The sequence below is a fragment of the Equus przewalskii genome, chromosome 11 (genome assembly GCF_037783145.1).
Source record: "Equus przewalskii isolate Varuska chromosome 11, EquPr2, whole genome shotgun sequence".
Classification (NCBI taxonomy): Eukaryota; Metazoa; Chordata; class Mammalia; order Perissodactyla; family Equidae; genus Equus; species Equus przewalskii.
Window position 1 is genome coordinate 28,331,390 of NC_091841.1, and position 21,754 is coordinate 28,353,143.

General features: G+C 59.9%; 2 protein-coding genes across 5 annotated transcripts in view; one reads left to right on the forward strand and one right to left on the reverse strand.

Moving 5' to 3' along the window:
* Positions 1-18,097, forward strand: part of RAD9A (RAD9 checkpoint clamp component A) — a 59,569-nt gene extending 41,472 nt beyond the window's left edge. Inside the window, exons 3-13 of one of the 4 annotated variants that reach the window (XM_070565596.1) lie at positions 3,290-3,378; positions 12,122-12,192; positions 12,661-12,789; positions 13,211-13,325; positions 13,414-13,513; positions 15,414-15,523; positions 15,621-15,730; positions 15,815-15,879; positions 15,971-16,108; positions 16,871-17,081; positions 17,170-18,097. In XM_070565596.1, coding sequence (XP_070421697.1) covers positions 12,784-12,789; positions 13,211-13,325; positions 13,414-13,513; positions 15,414-15,523; positions 15,621-15,730; positions 15,815-15,879; positions 15,971-16,108; positions 16,871-17,081; positions 17,170-17,265 — 951 coding nt within the window. In that variant the 5' untranslated portion in view covers positions 3,290-3,378; positions 12,122-12,192; positions 12,661-12,783 and the 3' untranslated portion in view covers positions 17,266-18,097. Of the gene's footprint in view, positions 1-3,289; positions 3,379-11,865; positions 12,036-12,121; positions 12,193-12,660; positions 12,790-13,210; positions 13,326-13,413; positions 13,514-15,413; positions 15,524-15,620; positions 15,880-15,970; positions 16,109-16,870; positions 17,082-17,169 lie in introns of those variants that run through there. The other 3 variants (XM_008533723.2, XM_008533715.2, XM_008533730.2) reach the window with 3 other exon arrangements.
* Positions 17,871-21,141, reverse strand: PPP1CA (protein phosphatase 1 catalytic subunit alpha). Its single transcript, XM_070565597.1, has 7 exons — positions 20,981-21,141; positions 20,337-20,468; positions 19,955-20,185; positions 19,251-19,355; positions 18,607-18,830; positions 18,390-18,524; positions 17,871-18,314 (listed from the first exon to the last, which is right to left on the reverse strand). The coding sequence occupies exons 1-7, from the start codon at positions 21,033-21,035 to the stop codon at positions 18,204-18,206; spliced, it is 993 nt and encodes a 330-aa protein (XP_070421698.1). The 5' UTR covers positions 21,036-21,141; the 3' UTR covers positions 17,871-18,203.
* Positions 21,142-21,754: the final 613 nt, after the last annotated feature.

Here is a 21,754-nt window from a genome sequence, read left to right on the forward strand (position 1 = left end):
GAAGCGGGGGGAGGAGGGAAGGGAGGGCTTCTGGGGCTCCTCTCCCTCCCACAACACCGAGGGGGGGTGAGGTGAGGCGAGGCTGCGGCGGTACCACCCCGGGCCCCCTGGGGGAGGGGGCGAGGAGGGCATCAGTCCGTCTGCAGACTCCCGGGGCTGGGGCAGTGATCCGCCCGCTCCTTTTCTTCTCCCTCGGTGTCAGCCTGGGGTGCCTGCCCCCTGCCTCGTGCGGGGTCCCTTCTCTCACCCTACCTCTGCCTCCTCATCACTAACCTTCCCTCCCTCCCCCTCCCCCTGAGTAAATGCAGTGACACATTCTCTCAAATGCCAGCGAGCTGGCCTCGAAGCAAGTGATGGTGTTTTTCCTGCTGCCCTTTGTCTGGGCTGACCGCCCCCCTTGCCTATTGTCCCGCCGCCTGTCCCATTTCCAAAAGCTGGGGCTAAGGCGCCGGGGCTGGGGCAGGTGACTAACCGGCTCACAATGCCCCCTGTGGGGGAGGAAGAGGGCACCACCGGCCCACTGCCCAGCTCGAAGGAAAGAAGAGGGCACTTGGCCCAAGGTTTTCCCTCAAGTTCACAAGCTTCTTCATTCTTCTTCCCAGTGGCCAGGAGAGTGCACATGGGTGGGGGATTCGTAATTCATTAATCAGCACAAGGCACCGGACCAGTTTCAACACCAGAGGCTCCACGGGTGACTCAGCGGGAACGCTCCCACTCAAGGCGATGGACAGACCAAGAGCCCCGTTTGTGAAATGCTTCCCCATAAAGACATTTGGCTTTCTCCTGCCTTTGGGGTTTTGGGTTGTTGGTTTTTTCCGGTGGTGGGGTAGGGGTGGTTTGGCTGTAGAGTGCTCTCCCTCCTTCCTTCCCTCAGGCCTGGGCTGGGACTTGCTGGGCGGGATACCTAGGGGACCCATAAGCCTAGAGCTTCCCTGGAGAGTCTGCCTTCATCCCTCTACAGAGGGCTGCCAGGGAGAGTGCAAAGGAAACAGCTCCCCTCTGGGGCATGCAGACATCCCCACTTCGTGACTTTTCCTGGGGGACAGTCCTTTGGTCTCCAAAGCTTGAATGCTCTAGAACCCGACCAGCAATTAAATCATTTTGTAGTAAATTGCTTTTGTTGTTGTTTGTTGTTTCAAAGGGGGAGGGGGTGGTGGGCCAGACCTGGAAGGTGCTTCCTCTCTCTGGAATGGCATCAGAGCCTTCACTCCCCATTCCTGCCCTGATGCCCCCAGAGGAGGCAAGGCGCCCGTCAGCCCTGCCACAGCCCCTCCAGCCTGTGGGTCAGAGCAGTCGTCGTGGTCATGACCAGTGCCGGACTCCCAGGACGGCTCTTCCCTTTTCTGCGCTGCGAGGACTGGGGTGGGGGGGTGGGGGGAGTGGGGAAGAAGTTTGTTTTCAATTACCTCACTGGAGTGGGACAGACTTTGTTGTTGGGTTTTTTTTCTCTTTCTTTTTTTTCCCCTAAACAAGGAGAAAAAGAGCTGGGAAAGGGGAGCTGGCCTGGGGTTGGGGGTAGGGGACTTTCTGGGGCATCAGCAGCAGCTCTGATGAAACCTGCCTTGGAGGGGCTCTTCTGAAAAGTGCTGGGGGGGGGGGCTCCCTCTTCCTCCTCATCCTCCCTCCCCCAGCCGGAACGCTGGAGTTTCAATGACATTCTTGGCGGGTGAGCCCGACAATCTTTTGATGCCCAGCCCAAGGTCAAGAAGGCAGATGCCCAATGGGTGACTGGCACTCTGGCTGGCCAGGAGGTCCCCTAGCAGCCACCCTTTCAGAAAGAGGGAGCCACAAAGGGGAGAGGAGGGAGGGGAGAGGGAGAGGGGAGCAGCTCCAGTCCTCCTCGGGTTTGCAGCCTGCTCCTGTGGAGTGTCTGCACAGACAATGTGGTTTGGATTTGGCTGAGCCCCCTCAGCACCTTATAAAGCACCTTGCTGAGTCAGGGAGAAAGCAGCCCCAACTCGGGAGGGGAGGAGGGGGCCAGGAGAGAAAGGGGAAAGGGAGAGAGGGGAGCCGAAGGAAGCGGGTGGGGGCTGAGGGAGGACAGAGAAGCCGCGGGCAGGACAGAGGAGACACAAAGAGGAAAGAAATGGTGGGAGTGGGAGGGAGGGAGGAGGCAGGACCGAGGAGGAAGAGGAGCGCACCGCAGTGGAAGAGGAGGGCGCTTACTGTGTTGCCCCCCCACCCCAAGCGAGCGTTCACCTCAGAGTCTAGAAAGCATTGGTTTGCAGGAACTGAGGGCTGCGGCTCTGAAATGAGGACCCAGGCCAGGTGGGTACAGGGACAATTGGCTTCCACACAGCCCCCCCCCCCCCCCCCCCCCCCCCCCCCCGGCTTGCTGCCGCGACCCCACAAACTGGGGAAGTCATATTTTCCCTCTGCCTCTTGTCTGGACTTGCATCCCTGCCCTCTCCCCTCACGCGGGGGGGCCAAGCCTCTCCCTTCCCCCATCTCCCCCACTGCCAAAGGGAAAATCAGCTCCGTCTCCAAGCTGCCAGTGCCCCTCTGCCATGTCTGGGCAAAGGCAGCAGGCTAGGAGCTGCCAGTTGGGGTGGGGTGGGGTGGGGTGGGGGCTGGAATAAAGACTATGCCTTTATTCTGCCAAATCCCAAGTGAGGGTGGGCTGTTGGAATTGGGGGGAGAAAGAAGAAAGCAGAGGCAGAGCAGGAAGTAGCCCCTCCTGGGTTTCTGAGGGGTGGCCGGGCACAGGTGGCTGCCCTCTGATTTCTAGCTGGGGACCTCATGAAAGTTCCTGCTCCCCTGTGGCTCTTATAAAGGATTCTTGTTGGGGGCCCTTCTAGCTCTAATAATCTGGGCTTGCTGGGGGCAGGGAGCAGGGCAGAGGTTAGAGGAGACCCTGCTCCGGACCTTGAGCTCCAGATCCATCTGTCCCATGGTGCTTGTGCAAGCATTTCCTGAGCCCCTTCTGGGTGCTAGGCCCTGTAAAGGACAGAGGGACAAGGAAAACCCACCTGCCTTCAAGAGATTCACAATCTTGTGACAAGGGGCACTCACTAAACCATATGCGATCAGAGGATGGTGAGGGAAGGGGAGCTCTGGGAGGAGGTGGAGCTTCCGGGTGGAAAAGTGGCTGGATGGCAGGAGGGACAGTGGCAACCATAGGCAGAGGTGCCGAGGTAGCACTGGGCATAGCCCACATGGCTCCCTGCAGGGGCAGAGGGCCAGGCTGGGAGTCAAGATGCCCGGCTTCCAATTAGCCAGCATGGCCTTGGGTCGTGGCCATCACCTCTCAGTGGAAGGGGATATGACCACCTCTGCTCTCCTCCCACAGGATGGTGGCAGTATCAGCGAATTGATGAGGAGAAGACTGCTTTGCTGCCTTCTCTGGTCTTCCAGACTCCAGGCCTCACCATCCACAGGGTGAGTGGCAGGGCTGGCACCAGGTGATGACTGAGCTGCCTTCCGAGGGTGTAGGGGTGAGTCAGTATTGTCTCAGGGACAGGCTAGGGTCCCATTGTTCCTCCCTCGTCCTACAACTAGCGTCCCCAGGGAAGGTCTCCAGATGCCCAAAAAACACCATGTCCCACACAGCTGCAGAATTGGCATTGAAGGTGCCCTAGCCCCGGGGTGTCCTGGATTCCCGAACCAGGGAAGCCTGTAGTCTGGTCCCCTTTGATAGGTGAGCAGAGGCGTGGTGTTGGAGAAGCCCACAGAGGTAAGAAATTCACTAATTCATTCATTTGTTCACCAGACATTCCATGCCAGGTCCCAAGGACACAGAGAGGAGCGCTGAGAGGCCACAGGGTTGAGGGGAGGAGGCTGACCTGTGTGCAGGCAGGAGAAGCAGGGACCCTCCACCACAACTCTGTCAGCCTGCTACCAGGCCTGGCGTCGCTTGGTGACACGTTACTCCTTTGGGCCTCTAGTTTAAACGTACTGAGCTCTCACCAGGCTTCACATGGGCGATCTCATTTCTTTCTTACAATAACTCTACAGATTAGGAAGTGTTCTTTCCCCATTTTATACATGAGGAAACTGAGGCTTGGTAAGATGAAGTCATCTGTCTCAGGTCACACAAGTGGTAGAAACAGGACTGGAACCCAGGACTGTCTGCCTTCAGCACCATGCCATTTTATATGGTGCAGGTGCAAACCTTGGGGCAGGGGTGGGGTCACTGAGGTCGGGGGACTCTTGAAAGAAGAGGCTGGCAGCTGAGAGCAGCTCCAGAGATAGCAGGACTGGCTGAGCACCCCGGGCTATGAGCTATCTAACCAGGGCATGCCTGGTCTCTTCAGGACACTAAGCCCTTCCTTGGGACAGAAAGAGAGTCCCCATGTGCCTGGAGCAGGAGACCTGGACTCTCCTGCCCACCAGTCACCACCCACTCCGGACATGAACTGACTGTGTGACGCTGGGCCAGGCACCCTACCTTGCCGCCCCAAGAGCGCTTGAGTCCAGGCTCAGAGCCCGGCCTGAGCTGCCAGGGCCTGACGAGGCCCCCTGGGACCCACATCCCTAATGCTCCGCTCCAGTGTGAACGTGCAGGCGCCTGGGCCACCGAGGGCAGGAGGGGGAGGGAAGGCAGCAGAGGGGTGCACTTGCCCTTTCTCTCCAGTGGGCAGAAGCCCAGAGGGCATTGCCTCACCCTGAGCTGGCCATGATGTCAGCGGAAACCCCGGGGCCTCAGCAACAGCCCTACCCTGCCCTGCGTCCCCCACCCACACCTAGACAATCTCCGGCCTCCTGGAGGACACTGGCCCCCCACACCCTGCTTCCCCGTGAAGCTGAGAGGAGCCACGTCCTACTGCTGCCTCTCCCCGGCCCTATCTCCCCGTCTGCAAGGATGTCTGGGTGATGGGTGTGTGAGGAGGGCCGGGGCAGAAGGGTTACCCCCAGGTGTTCAGCTCCTCCCTCGCCCGCCAGGAGCTTTCCCCGCCATTCTCTCAGGATGTTCCATTGCCCTGGCCAACCCATGCCGCGGGCTCCGTGACTCCGTCTCCCCTGGCAGAGGAGAGGGGTTACCTCTCCCTGGGCTGGAAGATCCTTATCCTGCCCTGCTGAGTCACTACCGGCTCCTCCCGCTCTGTCCCCTCCCTCCCCACCCGCCTCCCTCCCTCAGGCTTCTCACGGCTTTCTCCAGACTGTCTGGGTTCCTCAGGGGACTCACCCAGGGGTCAGAGGATGGACAGCACCTTCCCTGGGGCCATTGGGCAAGTGACCTTGGGCAAGTCACTTGACCCCCCCCCCCCACACCTCAGTTTTCTCCTGCATAAAACAGGGATGACGATAATGGTACCTTCCTTAGAATAAGGGATGACTGAGTTAATGCAAGTAAAATCTCTGGCACTTAGCACCCAATAATGGTAAATATTATTCTTGTCGGCCCCTCATGCCCTATCCTCCTGTCTCTGCTAATGATGTCCCCTCTCTAGTCTGCCACCTCCCCCTTGCAAGTCCCCCATGTCTACATGTCCCCACCTTCTCTGTTCTTTTCATTCTGCCTTCTTCCCGAGGCCCGTCCCCATCACCCCCACTCTGACTCCCCACACAGGGCACAGACACAGACTGTCTAGGGGCCATTGCTCATCTCTCCTCCAACAATGAAGGAGTCCAGAGGATTTGACCTTGCATCCTAGACAGCCTCCTCTTAGGGATTTGGTGTGTTGAAGGGGAACAGTGTGAGCCCTGAAGGAATGGGAGGAGCCAGCGGATCCTGGTGTGCAGGGGCCGGCCCCATCTGTCTGCAAGGTGTGGGTGGTTTGGGTCTGTGAGGAGCTCAGCCCTCCCCGGCCCCCACAGGCACCTTTCTGAGGTCCACCTCGTGGTCCTCAACAGAGCACTCTGAGCATTCGTCAGGATCAGCCTCTGACCACTGCAAAATTTGTCAAATGAAGTAGCGACTCCGGAACTCAAGAAGGTGTGCCAAGGGCTGTGGTGCAGAGAAAGGAGAGGTCAGAGGAGAGAGGAGCTGTCAGGGAAGACTTCTAGAGACCCTGGGGAGAATCTGAGTGGCAGAAAGGGAAAAGCCACTTCTGGTCTGGAGCCAGTACCGAGGCAGGGGGGGAGCTGACACTCAGACCTCTGGGGTTCAGTCACCCCTCAAAGCTTTCGGAAGCACCTCCTATATGTGCAGACTGCCCTGAAGAACAGTGTGGACCTACAGAGACCCACACCCTGCTCTCCTGGGATAGAGGGCAAGATGGCTCCAGAGCCGCCCCCCTCTTAACTAATGGTCTTCTCCCTGCTCTGCCCTCGGTTCCCTGAGGTCTTCCCTGTCCTCCCTCCACTGCAGGAAGCCCATCTCAGCCAAGAAGGATGGCTTCTCGGGCCCTCTCTCCTCGGGTGCCTAGCTCAGCAGGCAGCAGCGAGCTGGGGCCCACAGTCACTTGCTTGCCCGATGCAAGGCAGAGCAGCCTGGTCTCTGTTCTGGGAGCTGGGACTGGACGCGGTGTCTGTCTCCCTCTGCTGGTCCCTCAGGGGACAGCCCGGCTAGATGCTTTCCCCAGAGCTGATGGTGCCCCTGTCTCCCCAAACAGAGGATGGCGAGTGTTGGGGCGGTTAAGGAAAGGGCCTGGGGACTCAGGCTGGGCCCCAGCCTGCAGGAACACGGCACTGCCTCCTGGGTCCCTGCAGGCCGGAGCCTGCCTCCAACAGGGGCCCCGAGGGGTGGTCTGAGGGAGGCCAGGTAGCCTCCCCGATGCCTTCCCCAGGGGCCAGCGGGCCCCGAACAGCCTCCTTTCCCTTCCAACCCATGAATGGAGCTGTCATCCATGGATTATCTAAACCTTTTGTGAAGCTATTTCTCTTTCCAGCCGAGACCACATCTTGGGGTAATGAGTTCCATCGACGTCCCCCCCGCTGGGCGAAGCACGCTGCCTTTGATTTGTCCTAAACTTACCTCACTCGCGCTCCAAGGGGGCCCTGTAACTGCAGCATGCCAGGTTGTGGTGAACAAGCCGGAGCTTTCCCCTTCCCATCCCCGCTGTGGGTTTAAAAAATTCCATCCCCTCTCCCCTCCACCTCCAGCCCTGCGGACTGAAGAGACCTGTCTCTCGTCTGCACGTGGAGCCCGGCAGTGTGGGCACAGCCGTTACTCATGCCAGCCTCCGGTAGCTTGCGAGGATGGCAAGGCCTCACATTCTCCTCACGAGGCAGAGGGCACCGAGGACCCAGAATCAATCGAGGCATGGGCTGGTGGCAGCAGCCGCAGCCTCCCCTCCTGTCCCCACCCGAGTCCTCAGGGTATTTTCCAGTCCCCGGGCTCCAGGCCTTTTCTTTTTAAAGTTTCTCTGGGGGGGGACTTTCCTCCCAGGTTCCTCGATTCACCCTTGCTTTGTCCACACTAATGACTTATTTTAACCCCGGTCCTGGCCTTAGGATACTGTGAGGGTACTCTCCAGAGATGGAGGACGGAGGTGGTAGGACACAGCAATAGCAACACTGACGGTGTGTACTAAGAGCTCTATAAACATTGGCTGAGTTCATCCTCACGACAGCCCTGTGAGATAGGGTCTGTTATTGCCCCCCCCCCCAATTTACGGATGAGGAAACTGAGGCTCAGAGAATATAAGCAACACGTCCATTTGTACAGATCCTGAAAGCGATGGAACCAGGATTCAGATGCAGGCAGGCTGGTGCCTAGAACCCCACTGTCCTCCAGACAGACAGACAACTTGAGTTCAAGTCTTGGAACCTCTCTGAATCCTATACTCTTCAGTCTTTCCACATATGCTTATGAAACCACTGCTACGTGCCAAATTTGTTCTGGTTGCTGGGAGAAATGCTGGGGAACGGGAAAGGCCTGGGCAGCGCTTGCCTGTGGGGTCTGGTGGCACCTGGTATGCCACAAACGCAGGACATGTGCGTAAGTAGCACTCTGCCAGCTTAGTGCCCCCAGCAGCTCAGAGCTGCCTGGCTCGCTTGGTTACCCCAGAGTAACCCACAAATACCATTGTCTATGTGTGCACAGCACAGCAGACTGCCATCAGAGCCTCGGCACAGGCCACTCCCTCTGGTCGGTCTCTGCCCCAGAATGGAAGCCACAAGAGTGAGGATTTTTGTCTTGAACTCTCTTTCCCGAACTTAGAAAAGTGTGTCTAATATGCGTTGAATGAATGAATTACTGAGCTCTGGGGATTCCTGCGACTTCAAGACCAACCAGTTGGGTGAGAAATGGTGGCTGAAAGGAAATTTCCCGACAGATAATTATTTTAAGAGTTGATACTGTAACCACTTCCCCCATTCCATATCTGCCCCCCGCACACACACATTCCCACACGCTTACATCCTCAAGCATTTGTAGGAAACCACCTCTAACGGGGCAGTGGCAAAGACTGTGAGAACTTTGGGTCTGAAAGGATCCTGAGGGAGCCTCTCATCCAACAGACTCATTTCATCAGGGAGGAAACTGAGGCCCAGAGAAGGGCCTCGCCTTCTCCAGTCTGGCACGGACCGCACATCGTCTTTGGGTCCCTAGACCCATCCCTTGCCCAACACAAAGGGCCCCTGATGGTTTTGAGGCCCCCGTCCCCCACTGCGCATCCTCCCTTCTGGCCCTGGAAGGTGCTATTGGCTGCGCCAACTGCAAGCCCGAAGAGGCTCTTGGCCTCAGATTGGAGAGCTCCCTGCCAGCCCCCCGACCTGGGGGAAGCAGGACAGCCAATTACAGCTCCTCTCCAGGGCTGTGGCCTGATGAGGGGCCCAGGGAAGCCGGGGGACCCCTTCAGGATCATGGCGTGTCAAGGTTGGAAGGGACCTCAACAGGCATCTCATCTTACCAACCACATTATACAGACAAGGAAACAACCACAGAGACAGGGAGACACTGGTATAAAGTCACAAAGGTTGTCAGTGTTGAAGCACACACTAGAAACCCGGGACTCCCGATTCCCAGCTCTACGCTCTTTTCTGGTGTCCGAACCCTTCAGAAGGGTGAGGTGATTCCTGACTTTTGGCAGGTGTGTGTGTGTATGACTGAAGAAAGACATTAAAAGTCCTAAAGAGGGGCCGGCCCCGTGGCCAAGTGGTTAAGTTCGCGCGCTCTGCTTCAGGGGCCCAGTTTTTTGCTGGTTGGAATCCTGGGCATGGACACGGCACCGCTCATCAGGCCATGCTGAGGCAGCGTCCCACATAGCACAACCAGAAGGACCTGCAACTAGAATACACAACTACGTACTGGGGGGCTTTGGGGAGAAGAAGGAAAAAAAAAGATTGGCAACAGATGTTAGCTCAGGTGCGAATCTTTAAAAAAAAAAAGTCCTAAAGAGTTACGTCTCTCCCCCTTTCCCCAGGGCCTCGTTCCAAAGACCTCAAGGCCACAGGACCTTACAGCCCCACGGGGGTCAGAGCCAGAGGCACGGCCATGTGGTCATTCTCAGCTTCCCCTGCTGGCCTTTCAAGGAGCTTTGGCGTCTTAGGTCCTGTTGCAGTCCGGCTGCGCAGGTCATGGTGTGGGGCAGGCATGGAGCTGCTGGGGAGGCTACGCTGATTCACACGGGGATAAAAAGAGAGGGAGAGAGATTCTGAGAGGAGGAGGAAAGGTAAGGACGAGAGTAGCTAATGCTAGGTTCTTTTGTCTCTTTGACAGACCGTGGGGGGACAGCTGTTGCCTGGGGAAGAGGGGCACTGTGGGCAGAGGCTGCAAGCGGGATTTGTTTCTCTCATCACAGCTGCGTGCTAAAAGCGACTGAGGGGCAACTCGGCTTCATTTGGATCACACATTTATTCACTGAACACACACTTAGTGACCATCTACTGAGGACCAGGCCCTGTGTGAGGCACAGGGTGGGTCCAGCAACAAGACATACTCCCTGCCCTCACGGGGCTGACATACCCATGAGGAAGACAGCCATTAAATAAGTAGATACACGTAGGAAAGAACGTTGAGTTGTGGTTAAGTGTTGCGTATAATACAGCAAGGGCTCAGCTGGAGAGTCTGGGGACAGGAGGGCACCAGGGGCAGAGAAGGCCTATCTGCGGATGGGCAGCTGAAGCTGAGCCCTGAGGAAGAGAAGGAGCCAGCATATGAGAGGGAGGAAGAGCATCCCAAGTGGTGGGAACAGCAGTGCAGAGATCCCAAGGTGGAAAAGGATGAGGTGGGTTCAGGGAACTGATGGGGCCAGCCGGCTGCAGAGGAAAGCCAGAGACAGGAAAGATGGGTGGGCTGGCTCCTTGCAGGTTCAGGGTAAGGAGCTTGGATTTTATGGCAAATGTAGTAGGCGGCAACCACTGGAGGATCTGAACAAGGGAGAGGGGGCTGGCCCGGTGGTGCAGTGCTTAAGCGCACACCTTCCGCTTCGGCGGCCTGGGGTTCGCCAGTTCGGATCCCAGGTGCGGACATGGCACTGCTTGGCAAGCCATGCTGTGGCAGGCGTCCCACATATAAAGTAGAGGAAGATGGGCATGGATGTGAGCTCAGGGCCAGTCTTCCTCAGCAAGAAGAGGAGGATTGGCAGCAGATGTTAGCTCAGGGCTAATCTTCCTCAAAAGAAAATAAAAATAAACAAGGGAGAGGTGCGACACAGATGTTTCAGGAAGGTCACTTTGGTGTCATACAGAGAGTGGACTGGAGGAGACAGCCTGGAGGCATGAGACCACTCAGAGGGCTCTTACATCCTCCAGCTGAGAGATGACAGTGGCCTGAGCCAGGGTGTCAGTCGGGGAGATGGAAGAGGAGGGCAAAGTGGCCATCTGCTTGGGAGGTGGAGCAGTCAAGACTTGCGGAAGGATCGCAGTTTGTGGGGTGAGGGAGAGGCTGCTGTCAAGGATGACTCCCAGTGATCTAAATGCCTGGATAGAAGTGGTGTCATTTGCATTGATTCTCCTCCCAGGAAGGGGGAAGGGAAGAATTACTCCCCGCCCCCCACCCCGGTGCTCTAGGGAGGGGCCGGCTGAGAGCAAGGAGAAGGAGAAACAGAGTAGGGTCCAGAATTGCAGGCCAGGAGCCGGAGGGCAAGGGGGCCCGCAGACAAATACAGCCTACTCACCGTAGACGGCACGAGAGGGGCAAGACCAGGCCGGCCCTACAGGAACGCAGGGATGCCCAGGGTCCTACACAGAACCTTGGTGCGGGGGGACTGGAGGTCAGCGAGCCCGTGCAGGTGATTCCCTCCCACCTTACACACGTGGGGACTGAGGCCCTGGGCAAGGGGCAGACCTCCCCGCTGATGAACCCTTCCTTTTGCACAGTCCCGGAGTCTTTTTCAAACGGCCCCATAAGCAGGAAACGTTTCCAGCACTTCGCAGCACTGCCCCTCATTGCTTGGCAGCCCCCACCCCTCTGCGAGGCTCACAGACCCACTTCCGCCTCCAAGGGCAAAGCCCCCCGCTGAGCCTTTACTCTCGCTCTTCCCGTGCCAGGTAGCCCTTCCGCCCCCTTCTACCCGGGGAATCTTCTGTTCTTCAAGGCTCAATGAGGGATCCTCAAAGCCAGAGTGAACGGCAACGTCCCACCCCGGGATCCTGCAGCAAGCTGCTTCAGTCTCTTTTTAGCGCTGCTGGTTGCTGCCAGTGTCCGAGTCCCCGGCCCGGACTGGGTGCGCACGGTCTCGCTTCGACCCGGTCGCCCCGACGACGCCCAGGAAATCCGTCCTAAATCAGTGACCCAGGAGTGCGGGCCCGCACGGCTCAGGACTCCGAGCCAAGGGCTCGCTCCCCCGCAGCGGCACCTCGTGTCCCGGGCCGCGTCCTCTGTGCTCCCCGCGTTCGCGGGCGCAGCCGCCGGGACCCCAGGGGCGCGGGAGGCCGGGCGGGCCGGGACTGCGGGGACCTGCAAGCGCGGCCGGCGCCGGGCGCTCCCCGCTCACGTGACCAGGGCCCGCCCCGCTCCAACTCCGTCACGTGACGGCGGGGCGGGCGAGCGTTTTTCTCACGTGACGGAGGCGCGGGTGTGTGGACCAATGAGGACGCGGGGGCGGGCCCGCCGGGGGCGGCGCGCGGGAAGGGAGCCCCCGCATCGGCGGCGGGCGGCGGGGGAGACCCGGAGGGGGCCAGCCGCCAGTCTCAGCCCGCTCGCAGGCCAGGCCCGGGCTCGGGCTGGGGCAGCATGAAGTGTCTGGTCACGGGCGGCAACGTGAAGGGTGAGTTGGGGTCGGCCGGGGGGCGGGGACACGTGTGACGGCCCGAGGCGCCAGCCTAACCCCCGTTTCTCCTCTCCTCCCCGCAGTGCTGGGCAAGGCTGTCCACTCCCTGTCCCGCATCGGGGACGAGCTCTACCTGGAGCCCCTGGAGGACGGGGTGAGGGGCTGCGATGTGGGGAGGGCTGGGATGCCAGCAGGGAGGCCCTAACCTGGGCGAGTCCCCTCCACCGGGCGGGGGCCGGTGGGCAGAGTGTCTGCTGAGTTTCAGTTTCCTGCCCGGCCGCTGGGGCTTCACGTTGGGCCCTGTCATCTTACCAGGCCAGTGCGTGAATTGAGAGCAGTTGCCCTCCCTGAAATGCCCAGTGGCGGGTGGGGCGACTTGGGGAAAGGTAGCAAGAGTGCTGACGGCTCTGTAGGGCCCTTGGCCATGGGAGCAGCGCTGAGGTGGACTCGGGGAAGACTTCGTGCAGAAGGTACCCGCTGACTGGAAGGAGAAGGGAGGATGTCCACAGGTGATGGTGGAGTTGGAGGGGATTAGGGCAAGTGTGTGAGCACAAGTGGACCAGAGGGCTGGGCCTGTCGCTGCCCCTTGACCGCATCCCTCCCCCTTCTTCTCCTGGCCCAGCTCTCCCTCCGGACGGTGAACTCCTCCCGCTCGGCCTATGCCTGCTTCCTCTTTGCCCCGCTCTTCTTCCAGCAGTACCAGGTGGCCACCTCTGGTCAGGACCCCCTGCGCTGTAAGATCCTGATGAAGGTGAGACCCTTCCCTCACTAGCGCAGTGCACCCCTGCCCCACAACCCCCACCAGCAGTGCATCTGCTCTCAGGCACTGAGTAGATACTAACTGGGGAGAGAAACTGTGCAGAGCAATGCAGTGCAAAATGCAGTGAGGGCCTGGTAAAGACACCCACAGACGGTCATGGGGGTATGGAGAGGGGTACTGATTCTGCCAGGGACCTGGAGAGAGTGGTAACATTCAGGCATGTCTTCCAAGGCATTCCAGATATGGGGAACAGCATGAGCAAGGGCCTGGACGTGTGTAAACATCCTGCATGTTGCGGGAGCTCCTTTCCTGGTGCAACAGTACTGAGCTGGTGATGGGCCAGGGCCTACAGGGGACATGAGAGCTGGTTGGTGGAGGCGCAGCACTGGGCTGATATGTTTCCCCCACCCAGTCGTTCCTGTCCGTCTTCCGCTCTCTGGCGATGCTGGAGAAGACTGTGGAGAAATGCTGCATCTCCCTGAATGGCCGGAGCAGCCGCCTGGTGGTCCAGCTGCACTGCAAATACGGTGAGTGGGCAGCCGGCTGGCCAGGGGGTCCCTGGAGTGTGGGGGTGGAGGTTGGCGAGGCCTACTGAGACCCTCTCTGCCCATCCAGGGGTGAGGAAAACTCACAACCTGTCCTTCCAGGACTGCGAGTCCCTGCAGGCTGTCTTCGACCCGGCCTTGTGCCCCCACGTGCTCCGTGCCCCAGCAAGGTGAGCACGCGCCCTGGCTGCAAGCTGAGCCCTGGGTCCCTCTCTTCTTCCTGGGGCCTCGAGGGTCCATTTAAGGAAGGCGCCTTCTGCATTTTCCCTGCAGGGTTTCTGTGAACCTCAAAGAGTCCAGCCAGCTCAGTTTGCTCTCACTCAGGTCCTTGTCTGGCTCTTTAAGGGCAGAGGCTGGAGTGGAGGACGAGCAGGGTGCTCCCTTCCTTCACGCGCCTCCCTGTCTTCAGAAGCCTGTGTTCTCCACCCCAGAGGTCCAGCTTGGCTTTCTGGTCACTCAGACTTTCAAGTCATTCTGACGCCTCTTCTCGAGAGGAGGTCTCTGGCCTGTCCTCATATCTTCTCTGGCCTGAGCAGCCTTGAAAGTCCCTTGTTAATCTTTGTGGCTCAGGGGCTCAAAACTCTTCTCTGGCCTGGTCATCCTTCTGGGAATGCTCCCCGTTCAAGGGCAGCCTCTCTTCCTACCTGCCTGGGCTCCAGCCTTGAGGAGTCCCTCGGCAAGGCAGGAGGCTGAGTGGGGAGGTCATGGTCCACGAGGCCTGCCTGCACAAGCAGCTGTAGGGTCGAGCCCTTCCGCACAACCAGAGCATCTAGAGGCTGTGCAGGACCCGAGAGGGGGGACTCCAGTGGAGGCGAAGTTTCCTGGTGAAGACCACAGAGAGGAGTGGTTCCCCTCCTGCCCTGTGCTGGACGCTGCTTGCATTTAAGTGGCCCAAGGGCTTGTTCATTTCTTTTGCTAGGCATAGGATGCGATAACCCGAAGGTCCCTTTGGGTCCTGACAGTGTGTCCTTCTGCGTTCTATTGAGATAGCACTGCTCAGGACTCCTTCAGGTAGAGAAAGCAGGAAGGCTGTCACCTCTAGCCTGGATTTGAGACTATTTCTTTCTCTCTCTTTTTTTTTTAACTTTTATATTTATTTATTCATCTTTGAGGAAGATTAGCCCTGAGCTAACATCCACTACCAATCCTCCTCTTTTGCTGAGGAAGACTGGCCCTGAGCTAACATCCGTGCCCATCTTCCTCTGGTTTATATGTGGGATGCCTGCCATACAGCATGGCTTGATGGGTGGTGCGTAGGTCCCCGCCGGGATCCGAACTGGCGAACCCTGGGCCCCTGAAGCGGAATGTGCGCACTTAACCACTGCGCCACCAGGCCAGCCCCCTTTTTCTCTTTTTTTTAGTGAGCAGTTGTTGCTCTTTCTCTTAGGGACACCTTCAAATACATATAAAAGCAGATGTCAGCTTCTGTCCCAATTGTTTTGAGGCAAATTCCAGATGTTACTTCATCTGTAAATATTTGTCAGTGTGTTTCCCTAAAAGCAAAGGATTTCAGGGCTTTTTCTGAGGGCCGAGTTTATAGGGACAGCATGACTGTGGTTTCCCACCCGTGGATGGGCAGGTACTGCCTGCCCAGTGCAAACAGCCCATCCCCCCTGCTGCCTTCTCTGAGCCCCGCTCTTGTCTGCCCGCTCCCTTGCAGTGGACTTCTCTCCCACAGCAGCCTGGGAGCCTTCGATGGGGCAGGGGCCTGTCCTCCTGCCCGCGTGCATGCTAGGCCTGGCCCACGGCATTTATGGGACGCTGGTGTGTGTTTGCCGCCCTGCCTTAGGTCCTCGGAGAGCAAAGCCACTGGGCAGGGCTGGGCCTTGGGTGTACAGTCACGCGTCACTTAACGACAGGGATCTGTTCTGAGATGTGTGTCATTAGGTGGTTTTGTCATTGTGCAAACATCATAGAGCGCACTTACGTAAACCTAGATGGTATAGCCTACTGTCCACCTAGCCTACGTGGGACTAATCTTATGGGATCACCATCGTACATGTGGTCCATCGTGACTGACTGAAACGTCATTATGCGGCACACGACTGTAATGCTGTGCCCTCTGTACAGGGTCCTAGGGGAGGCTGTTCTGCCCTTCCCCCCTGCCCTGGCCGAAGTGACGCTGGGCATTGGCCATGGCCGCAGGGTCATCCTGCGTAGCTACCAGGAGGAGGAGGCAGGTAAGGGAGCTGGACACAGCCTGGGACAGGGAGGGGAGCTGGGGTGGGAGGGGGCGGGGCCCAGAGGCCCTGGTTTCTCCTGTCCCTGCCCCCACAGACAGCACCATCAAAGCCATGGTGACTGAGATGAGCATCGGGGAGGAGGATTTCCAGCAGCTGCAGGCCCAAGAAGGAGTGGCCATCACTTTCTGCCTCAAGGAACTCCGGGTGAGGCTCCCCGCACACACTCACCACCCTGTCCTCCCGGCCTGCCCAGGGCCTGGCCTCACCGCTCTGCCTCTCCCGTCCCAGGGGCTCCTGAGCTTCGCGGAGTCAGCAAACTTGTCTCTCAGCATTCACTTCGATGCTCCGGGCAGGTAATTCCCAGCCTCAGGACAGGGTGGGGAGGGCTGTGGGATGCCAGGAGCTGAAGGGCCCTGACCTTGCGGGGACCCATCTCCTGCCCAGGCCAGCCATCTTTGCCATTGAGGACTCTCTGCTGAACGGCCACTTTGTCCTGGCCACGCTCTCGGAGCCGTACCCGCACTCCCAGGACCTGCGCTCCCCGGAGCTCTGCCGGCCAGCGCCACAGCTCCAGGCGCACAGGTGAGGGCCTCCCCACCCCGTGCACCCTGACCTGAGCCCGCTCCTCCAGTTCCTGCACCTCCCCCACACACACTTCCTGTCAGGCCCCAGCCCCTAGTGTTCATGGCTTCCAGCCGGCAGGCTCGGCCTTCCTGGTCAGCTGTGCTCGCAGAGCCCTCCCACCCAGGGAAGTGTCCCCAAGGTCGGGCTGGCTTCCTTCTCTGGCTGAGGCCTCCCCTTCGAGTCTCCCCCAAGGCCAAGGAGGGAAAGGGCTGCCGGGAGGCAGGGGGCTGCTTGGGGTGGGGGAAGCAGGTGGCTGGAAGGGCAGGTGGGTTGGGGAGGATGGGCCCAGTGTAGTTTAAGCAGAGGAAGTTTGGCCTGGCCCCCCGCCCAGCATGTCCCTGGGCTCCAGTGCTCTCCAGCTCCTGTCCCCTGGGAAGGTGGGGGCTTAGGCCCCGGGTGGCCCAGCTCACAGGACTTGCTGCTCCCCTCCCCCAGCTGAGCTAAACTTGTCCCCAGGATGCCTCCCTCAGGCCCCTACCTGAACTCTGATCAAACGGATTCCAGGCCCACCCCCTCCAGGAAGCCCACCCCCTCCAGGAAGCCGCCACTTAACCCCCCCTGCATCCTCTCCCCTCCAACTCAATCAAGAAGTAGTAAAACCAAGAGATCACCAGTGATCAAGAGCTCCCTGCAGCCCTCTCTGAGCCTTCCAGGTTGGGGCTCTGTGTCTGTACCCCCTCCTCTCTCCTTGTTCATCGATGACACCATCTCTATCTGCAGCACACCCCTCCTGGATGACTTTGCCAATGACGACATTGACTCTTATATGATTGCCATGGAAACCACCGTGGGCTGTGAGGGCTCCCGGGCACTGCCCTCCCTCTCCCTTCCACCTGGCCTCCAGCCCCCTTGTAGCCCTGGCCCCCACTCAGAGGAGGAGGAAGACGAAGACGAGCCCAGTACAGTGCCTGGGACTCCCCCACCCAAGAAGGTAGGGGCCAGAGTTGGAGGCAGGGGATGGGAGGCCAGGAGGGAGCAGCCTCCAGAAATTCACTCAGCTTCCTCTTTTCTCCTTCCAGTTCCGTTCCCTGTTCTTTGGCTCCATCCTGGCCCCTGCACACTCTCCCCAGGGCCCCAGACCTGTGCTTGCTGAAGACAGCGAGGGCGAAGGCTGAACTGACATCCTCAAGTCTGTGTCAAGAGGCCCTGGGCGAGATGCAGCCACAGCCTCCCCTTGCCCCGGCACTGGCCAGGGGCAGGGCTGGGTCTCCGCCCTGGTGGGTGGTAAAACTCAGCTGGCTGGTCCTGCTGCCTCCTCAGGCCCCGCCTGGCTATTGGTGACTGGCCCTCCAACCCCCAACCAATCATGTCTGTTCCCAGGCTTGGCACTGAGCTGCCACCTGACAGGAGGTCCTTCACTTCTTATTCCAACCATGTGTCCAGGGCTAGACCCCTGCCTTCTTAAGCCCACCTCCCTAAGAAAAAAATCACAATGGGGCTGCTGGCCCCTGCTGATCCACCTTCCCTGCCAATCATGATCTCTCTTCCTTAAATTCTGGGCACACCTCTGGGATCCGCTGTGGCTGGCACAGACTATTTTTCTTGCTTTCTCGATACACTTGGCCCTGGCTTGGAATTCTGAGCACCCCTGTGGACCTGAACGTGTGGCTGGAGTTGCCCTGCTGGGGCCTCGTGCCCAGTAAGCCTGCCCTGTCAAGTGGCTCCAGGCAGAAGGGCTGCCAGGCCCAGGTGTTTGGGACAAGGGAGACAGAGGCCAGAGTGAGAATCCAGCTTTGACCTTTATTCAAGAGACCAGATGGGTTGTCCCGGGGTCCAGCTGCCAGCCGTGAGGCCAAGCAGGGCTGGAGACCCACAATCTGGCCCTGCTTTGCCCTGAGCTGCAGCCTCAGCCCCAGGATCCTGCTCGCAGCCACCACAGGTGCAGGCAGAGGGAGCCCTGGGGGACCGGACGCTGCTAGTGATTCATTAAAAAAAAAATACACCAAGGCTCCGTGTTCCCCGTGACGGTGGGCCTGGGGAGCCCGCGTGACCCCCACGGCTGCATGATTTCTGTACAATCCACCAGCTGGGGTAGAGAGCGGGCACGCGGAGGCTATTTCTTGGCTTTGGCGGAGTTGCGGGGTGGGGTGATGGGCCGGCCTCCAGGGTTCAGGCCACTGAACTGCCCGTATTTCCCCTTGTTCTTGTCCGCGGGCTTGAGGATCTAAGAGAGACAAAGCTGGTCAGGCTCATGGGACCAAGCCACAGGGCCACCAGCCCCTTCCTTCCCGTTTCCCACCTGGAAGGAGCACATGAGCGTCTCGTCCACGCTCATCATGGCACCTGCGTTGTCAAACTCGCCACAGTAGTTGGGAGCTGAGAAGAGTGTCACCAGCTGCCGCTTGGCAAAGAACTCATAGCCATCTTCCACCACCTGGAGGGGGATGGGGGCAGCTAGTTCAGCGGGTGCTGGCTGCCCAGGCCCCACTCCCACCGGACCAGAGCTGCCAGCCTACCTGGTGCGCCCGGCAGATGAGGTCCAAATCGTGCTTGTGCAGGAACTTGGCCACCACCTCAGCCCCGAAAGTAAAGGAGACCCCACGGTCGTTCTCGCCCCAGCCCTGCACGTCCTTGTCCGGGTCGGACCACAGCAGGTCACACAGCAGCCCCTGGTCAGGCACGTCTGTGGGCCGCATGATACGCCGAATCTGTTCCATGGACTGCAGGTCGGGCGACAGCCCTGGGGGGTGCAGAGGGCAGGTCATTTCCTCAAATAAGCATCACAACAAGGACCCCCTGCTCCAGAAAGCCTTTGGTGGTCAGCCTCTGCCGGCCCCGTCCCCCACCTGGCGGTCTCCTGGGAGCCCAGGCAGGCAGAACTCATCACCTTCTGCCTCTTCAAGTCTCTGCCCTTAAGGAGTCAGAGCTCCTTGGAGAAACGAGACAAGTGAATTCCACGCTCCGTGCTGAGGCCCCCACGGGGGAGTGAGTACAGCCTAAGACGGGTGCGGGGCACTTCCTGGAAGAAGGGATATCCAAGCCCAGACCCCAGGGAGAGCTGTTCCAGGCACTAACAGCTCCATCGCGAGTCCCCCGGGGATGTGGCCGGGCTCCTCCTTCCCAAGCACTCCCTCAGCAGGTGCCCCAGAGCCGCCCTCACCTCCGTGGCAGCAGAAGATCTTCTCGTCCACGATGGCAGCGATGGGCAGGCAGTTGAAGCAGTCGGTGAAGGTTTTCCACAGTTTAATGTTGTAGCGTCTCTTGCCTGCCCAGAGGAAGGAGATGGCTCGTGAAGAGGCCTGGGTGCTCCACCCTCAGCCTGGGTCTCTCGGCCCTCCAGGACATTTTGTGGGCTGTTTAGACACAGCTGGGAGAAGAGAGTGGAAAGCAAGAAGGAAAACCTCCACCCCACTGCCTGCCAGCATTCTAAGGGATTCTAGAGCAGCTGGGTCCACAGGGACCTCCAAGTTCCAATCTGGAACAGCCTCAGGGTTGGCACCCACCCGTGAGCAGGGAGCAGGGCCAGGCCAAGACCAGGTCTGGTTTATCTCAGCTTCTGGCCGGCACAGTCCGGTCCAGATAGGCATCCTATGTGCTTAAGTAACGGATGTACTGGAGGGAGTGTCACCAGGCAGGGCCCTGCATTAGAATATGGTCAGCTCTTCAGTCAGCAACCATTCACAGACCCCTCCTGAGTGCCAGGCCCTAGGCCAGGAGGGCAGGGCCCTGCCTTCACGGAGCCCACAGTCCAGCAGGTGTCTGCCAGACATGATATCCTTACCACCAGGACAAGGTGAGGGTCCCACCGAATAGCGGAGGGAGCTCTTCAGGACCTGGGCAGCCCCAGACACCCAGCCCACTCACACTCATCATAGAAACCGTAGATGCGGTTGATGCTGGCACACTCATGGTTCCCGCGGAGCAGGAAGAAGTTCTCGGGGTACTTGATCTTATAGGCCAGCAGCAGGCAGATGGTCTCCAAAGACTGCTTGCCCCGGTCCACGTAGTCCCCCAGGAAGAGGTAGTTGCTCTCTGGAGGGAAGCCACCATACTCGAACAGCCGCAGAAGATCGTAGTACTGGCCATGGATGTCACCTGTGACCCAGGGAACCGGGTCAGCAACACTAGGCGCAAGGTCTAGACTTGAATCCCGGGCCAGGGTTGGGCTCAAGAAAAGAGGGATCCAGGGACTTTGGGAGGCCAGTGCCACTTTCAAGAAGCAAGGGAGGCTGGGTAGGGGGCTCACCACAGATCTTGAGGGGCGCCTCCAGCTCCAGAAGAATTGGCTGGCTCAGGAAGATCTCCCGGGATTTGAGGCACAGACCACGGATCTCGTTCTCTGTCAGCTGTACATTCTTTCCAGGCCGTGAGCCCTGCACTGGGGGCGGAATGGGACGTCAGGACCCTCGTCCCTCAGGCAGGAGGAGGGTGGGTGACACAGGTGGCCCCAGGGGCACTTCTGGAGGCTCCCAGGCCCCTCCTTGCTCAGGGGCAGCTGTTGCTGTTGGGCCTCCCGGGACCTCCGCCTCAAGCCTCCCAGGACGAAACCCCAACTACCCTCCAGGCACTTGAGGGGACTGCCACCGAAACCCCATAGCAGGACCCCTTCCCGGGGGTGGGGTGGGGGGGCTAGGTTTCTCAGGCTGCTCCCTCATCCCAAGAGCCCTGGCCACCCCGTGCGACCCCGGCCCAGGAGAGGGGGCTGCTCCCGTGCCGGAGCGGCCCCAGACCTCCTAGGCGCGCCGCGAGGGGAGGCGGCCGCGGCCCTCGAGGCCCGTCCCCGCCCAGTCTAAGCTGGCCCTGGGAGCCGCAGGCCCGCCCGCGCGCCACTTCCGGGCCGGGCTGGGGGCCAGGGCGCGGCGGGCGCCCACCTCCCCCGCCCCGGCCAACCTTCCAGCAAGCGCCCGATGATAGAGTCCAGGTTGAGCTTCTCGCTGTCGGACATGGCGGCGCCGCCGCTCCGGCCCAGCAGCTCCGGGCCCACTCCTGCCTCCCGCCCTCCCGCGGCCTCCTTCCGGCCTGGCACTCCTTCCGCCCTCCCCGGCCCGCCCCGGCCCGTCGCCCCGCCTCCTCGGCCGCCCGCCCCGCCCCGCCCCGCCCCGCCCCGCCCCGCCCGCCCGGCCCGTCCCCGAGGCCCGTCCCGCCCCGCCCCGCCCCGCCTGCTGCCCCAGCGCTCTAGCGCCTCCGCCGGACGCCGAGCGCAGGGGCGCCGGAGGCCCGGGAGGCGGGGCCTCGACTGTGGGCGGGGCTCCGCGAGCCTGGGGCGGGGCCTGCCCGGTGGGCGGGGCTTCGTGGGGCAGGGTTGAGTCTGGCCCCGCCTCTGAGGAGCACCCAGTCTCTTGGGGGAGGATCCGGGGCCGGAAGGACTGTAGAAGTTGTTTTTCTCTTTTAAAAGCTAAACAGTCCTGCCCGCTCCTGCCCTGGGCGGGAGGGCGGTGTGAGCACGCTGATAACCGTCTCCCCAAAGACTGCGGATTAAGTCTTCGAAGTGCAGAAAAGGAAACAGCTTTAGCGATCGCAAGGGGCTGGTCCAAGACCCGGCCTGACTTTCACGGAGGACCTCTACCTCCTGAGTCTCTGTGGCCCCCAGACACTGACCTGACCCAGACACTTGCCGCAGACCTCCGAGCCCATTTTGGTCCACACTGCCTGTGGTGCGCACTA

Coding starts and splice junctions, on each gene's coding strand:
- PPP1CA (XM_070565597.1), bottom strand. CDS start 21,035: ATGTCCGACAGCGAGAAGCTCAACCTGGACTCTATCATCGGGCGCTTG. Junction 18,525..18,606: donor TCATCTGCCGGGCGCACCAG/GTAGGCTGGCAG, acceptor ATCCCCCTCCAG/GTGGTGGAAGATGGCTATGA. Junction 18,315..18,389: donor CGCTCATGTGCTCCTTCCAG/GTGGGAAACGGG, acceptor TGTCTCTCTTAG/ATCCTCAAGCCCGCGGACAA.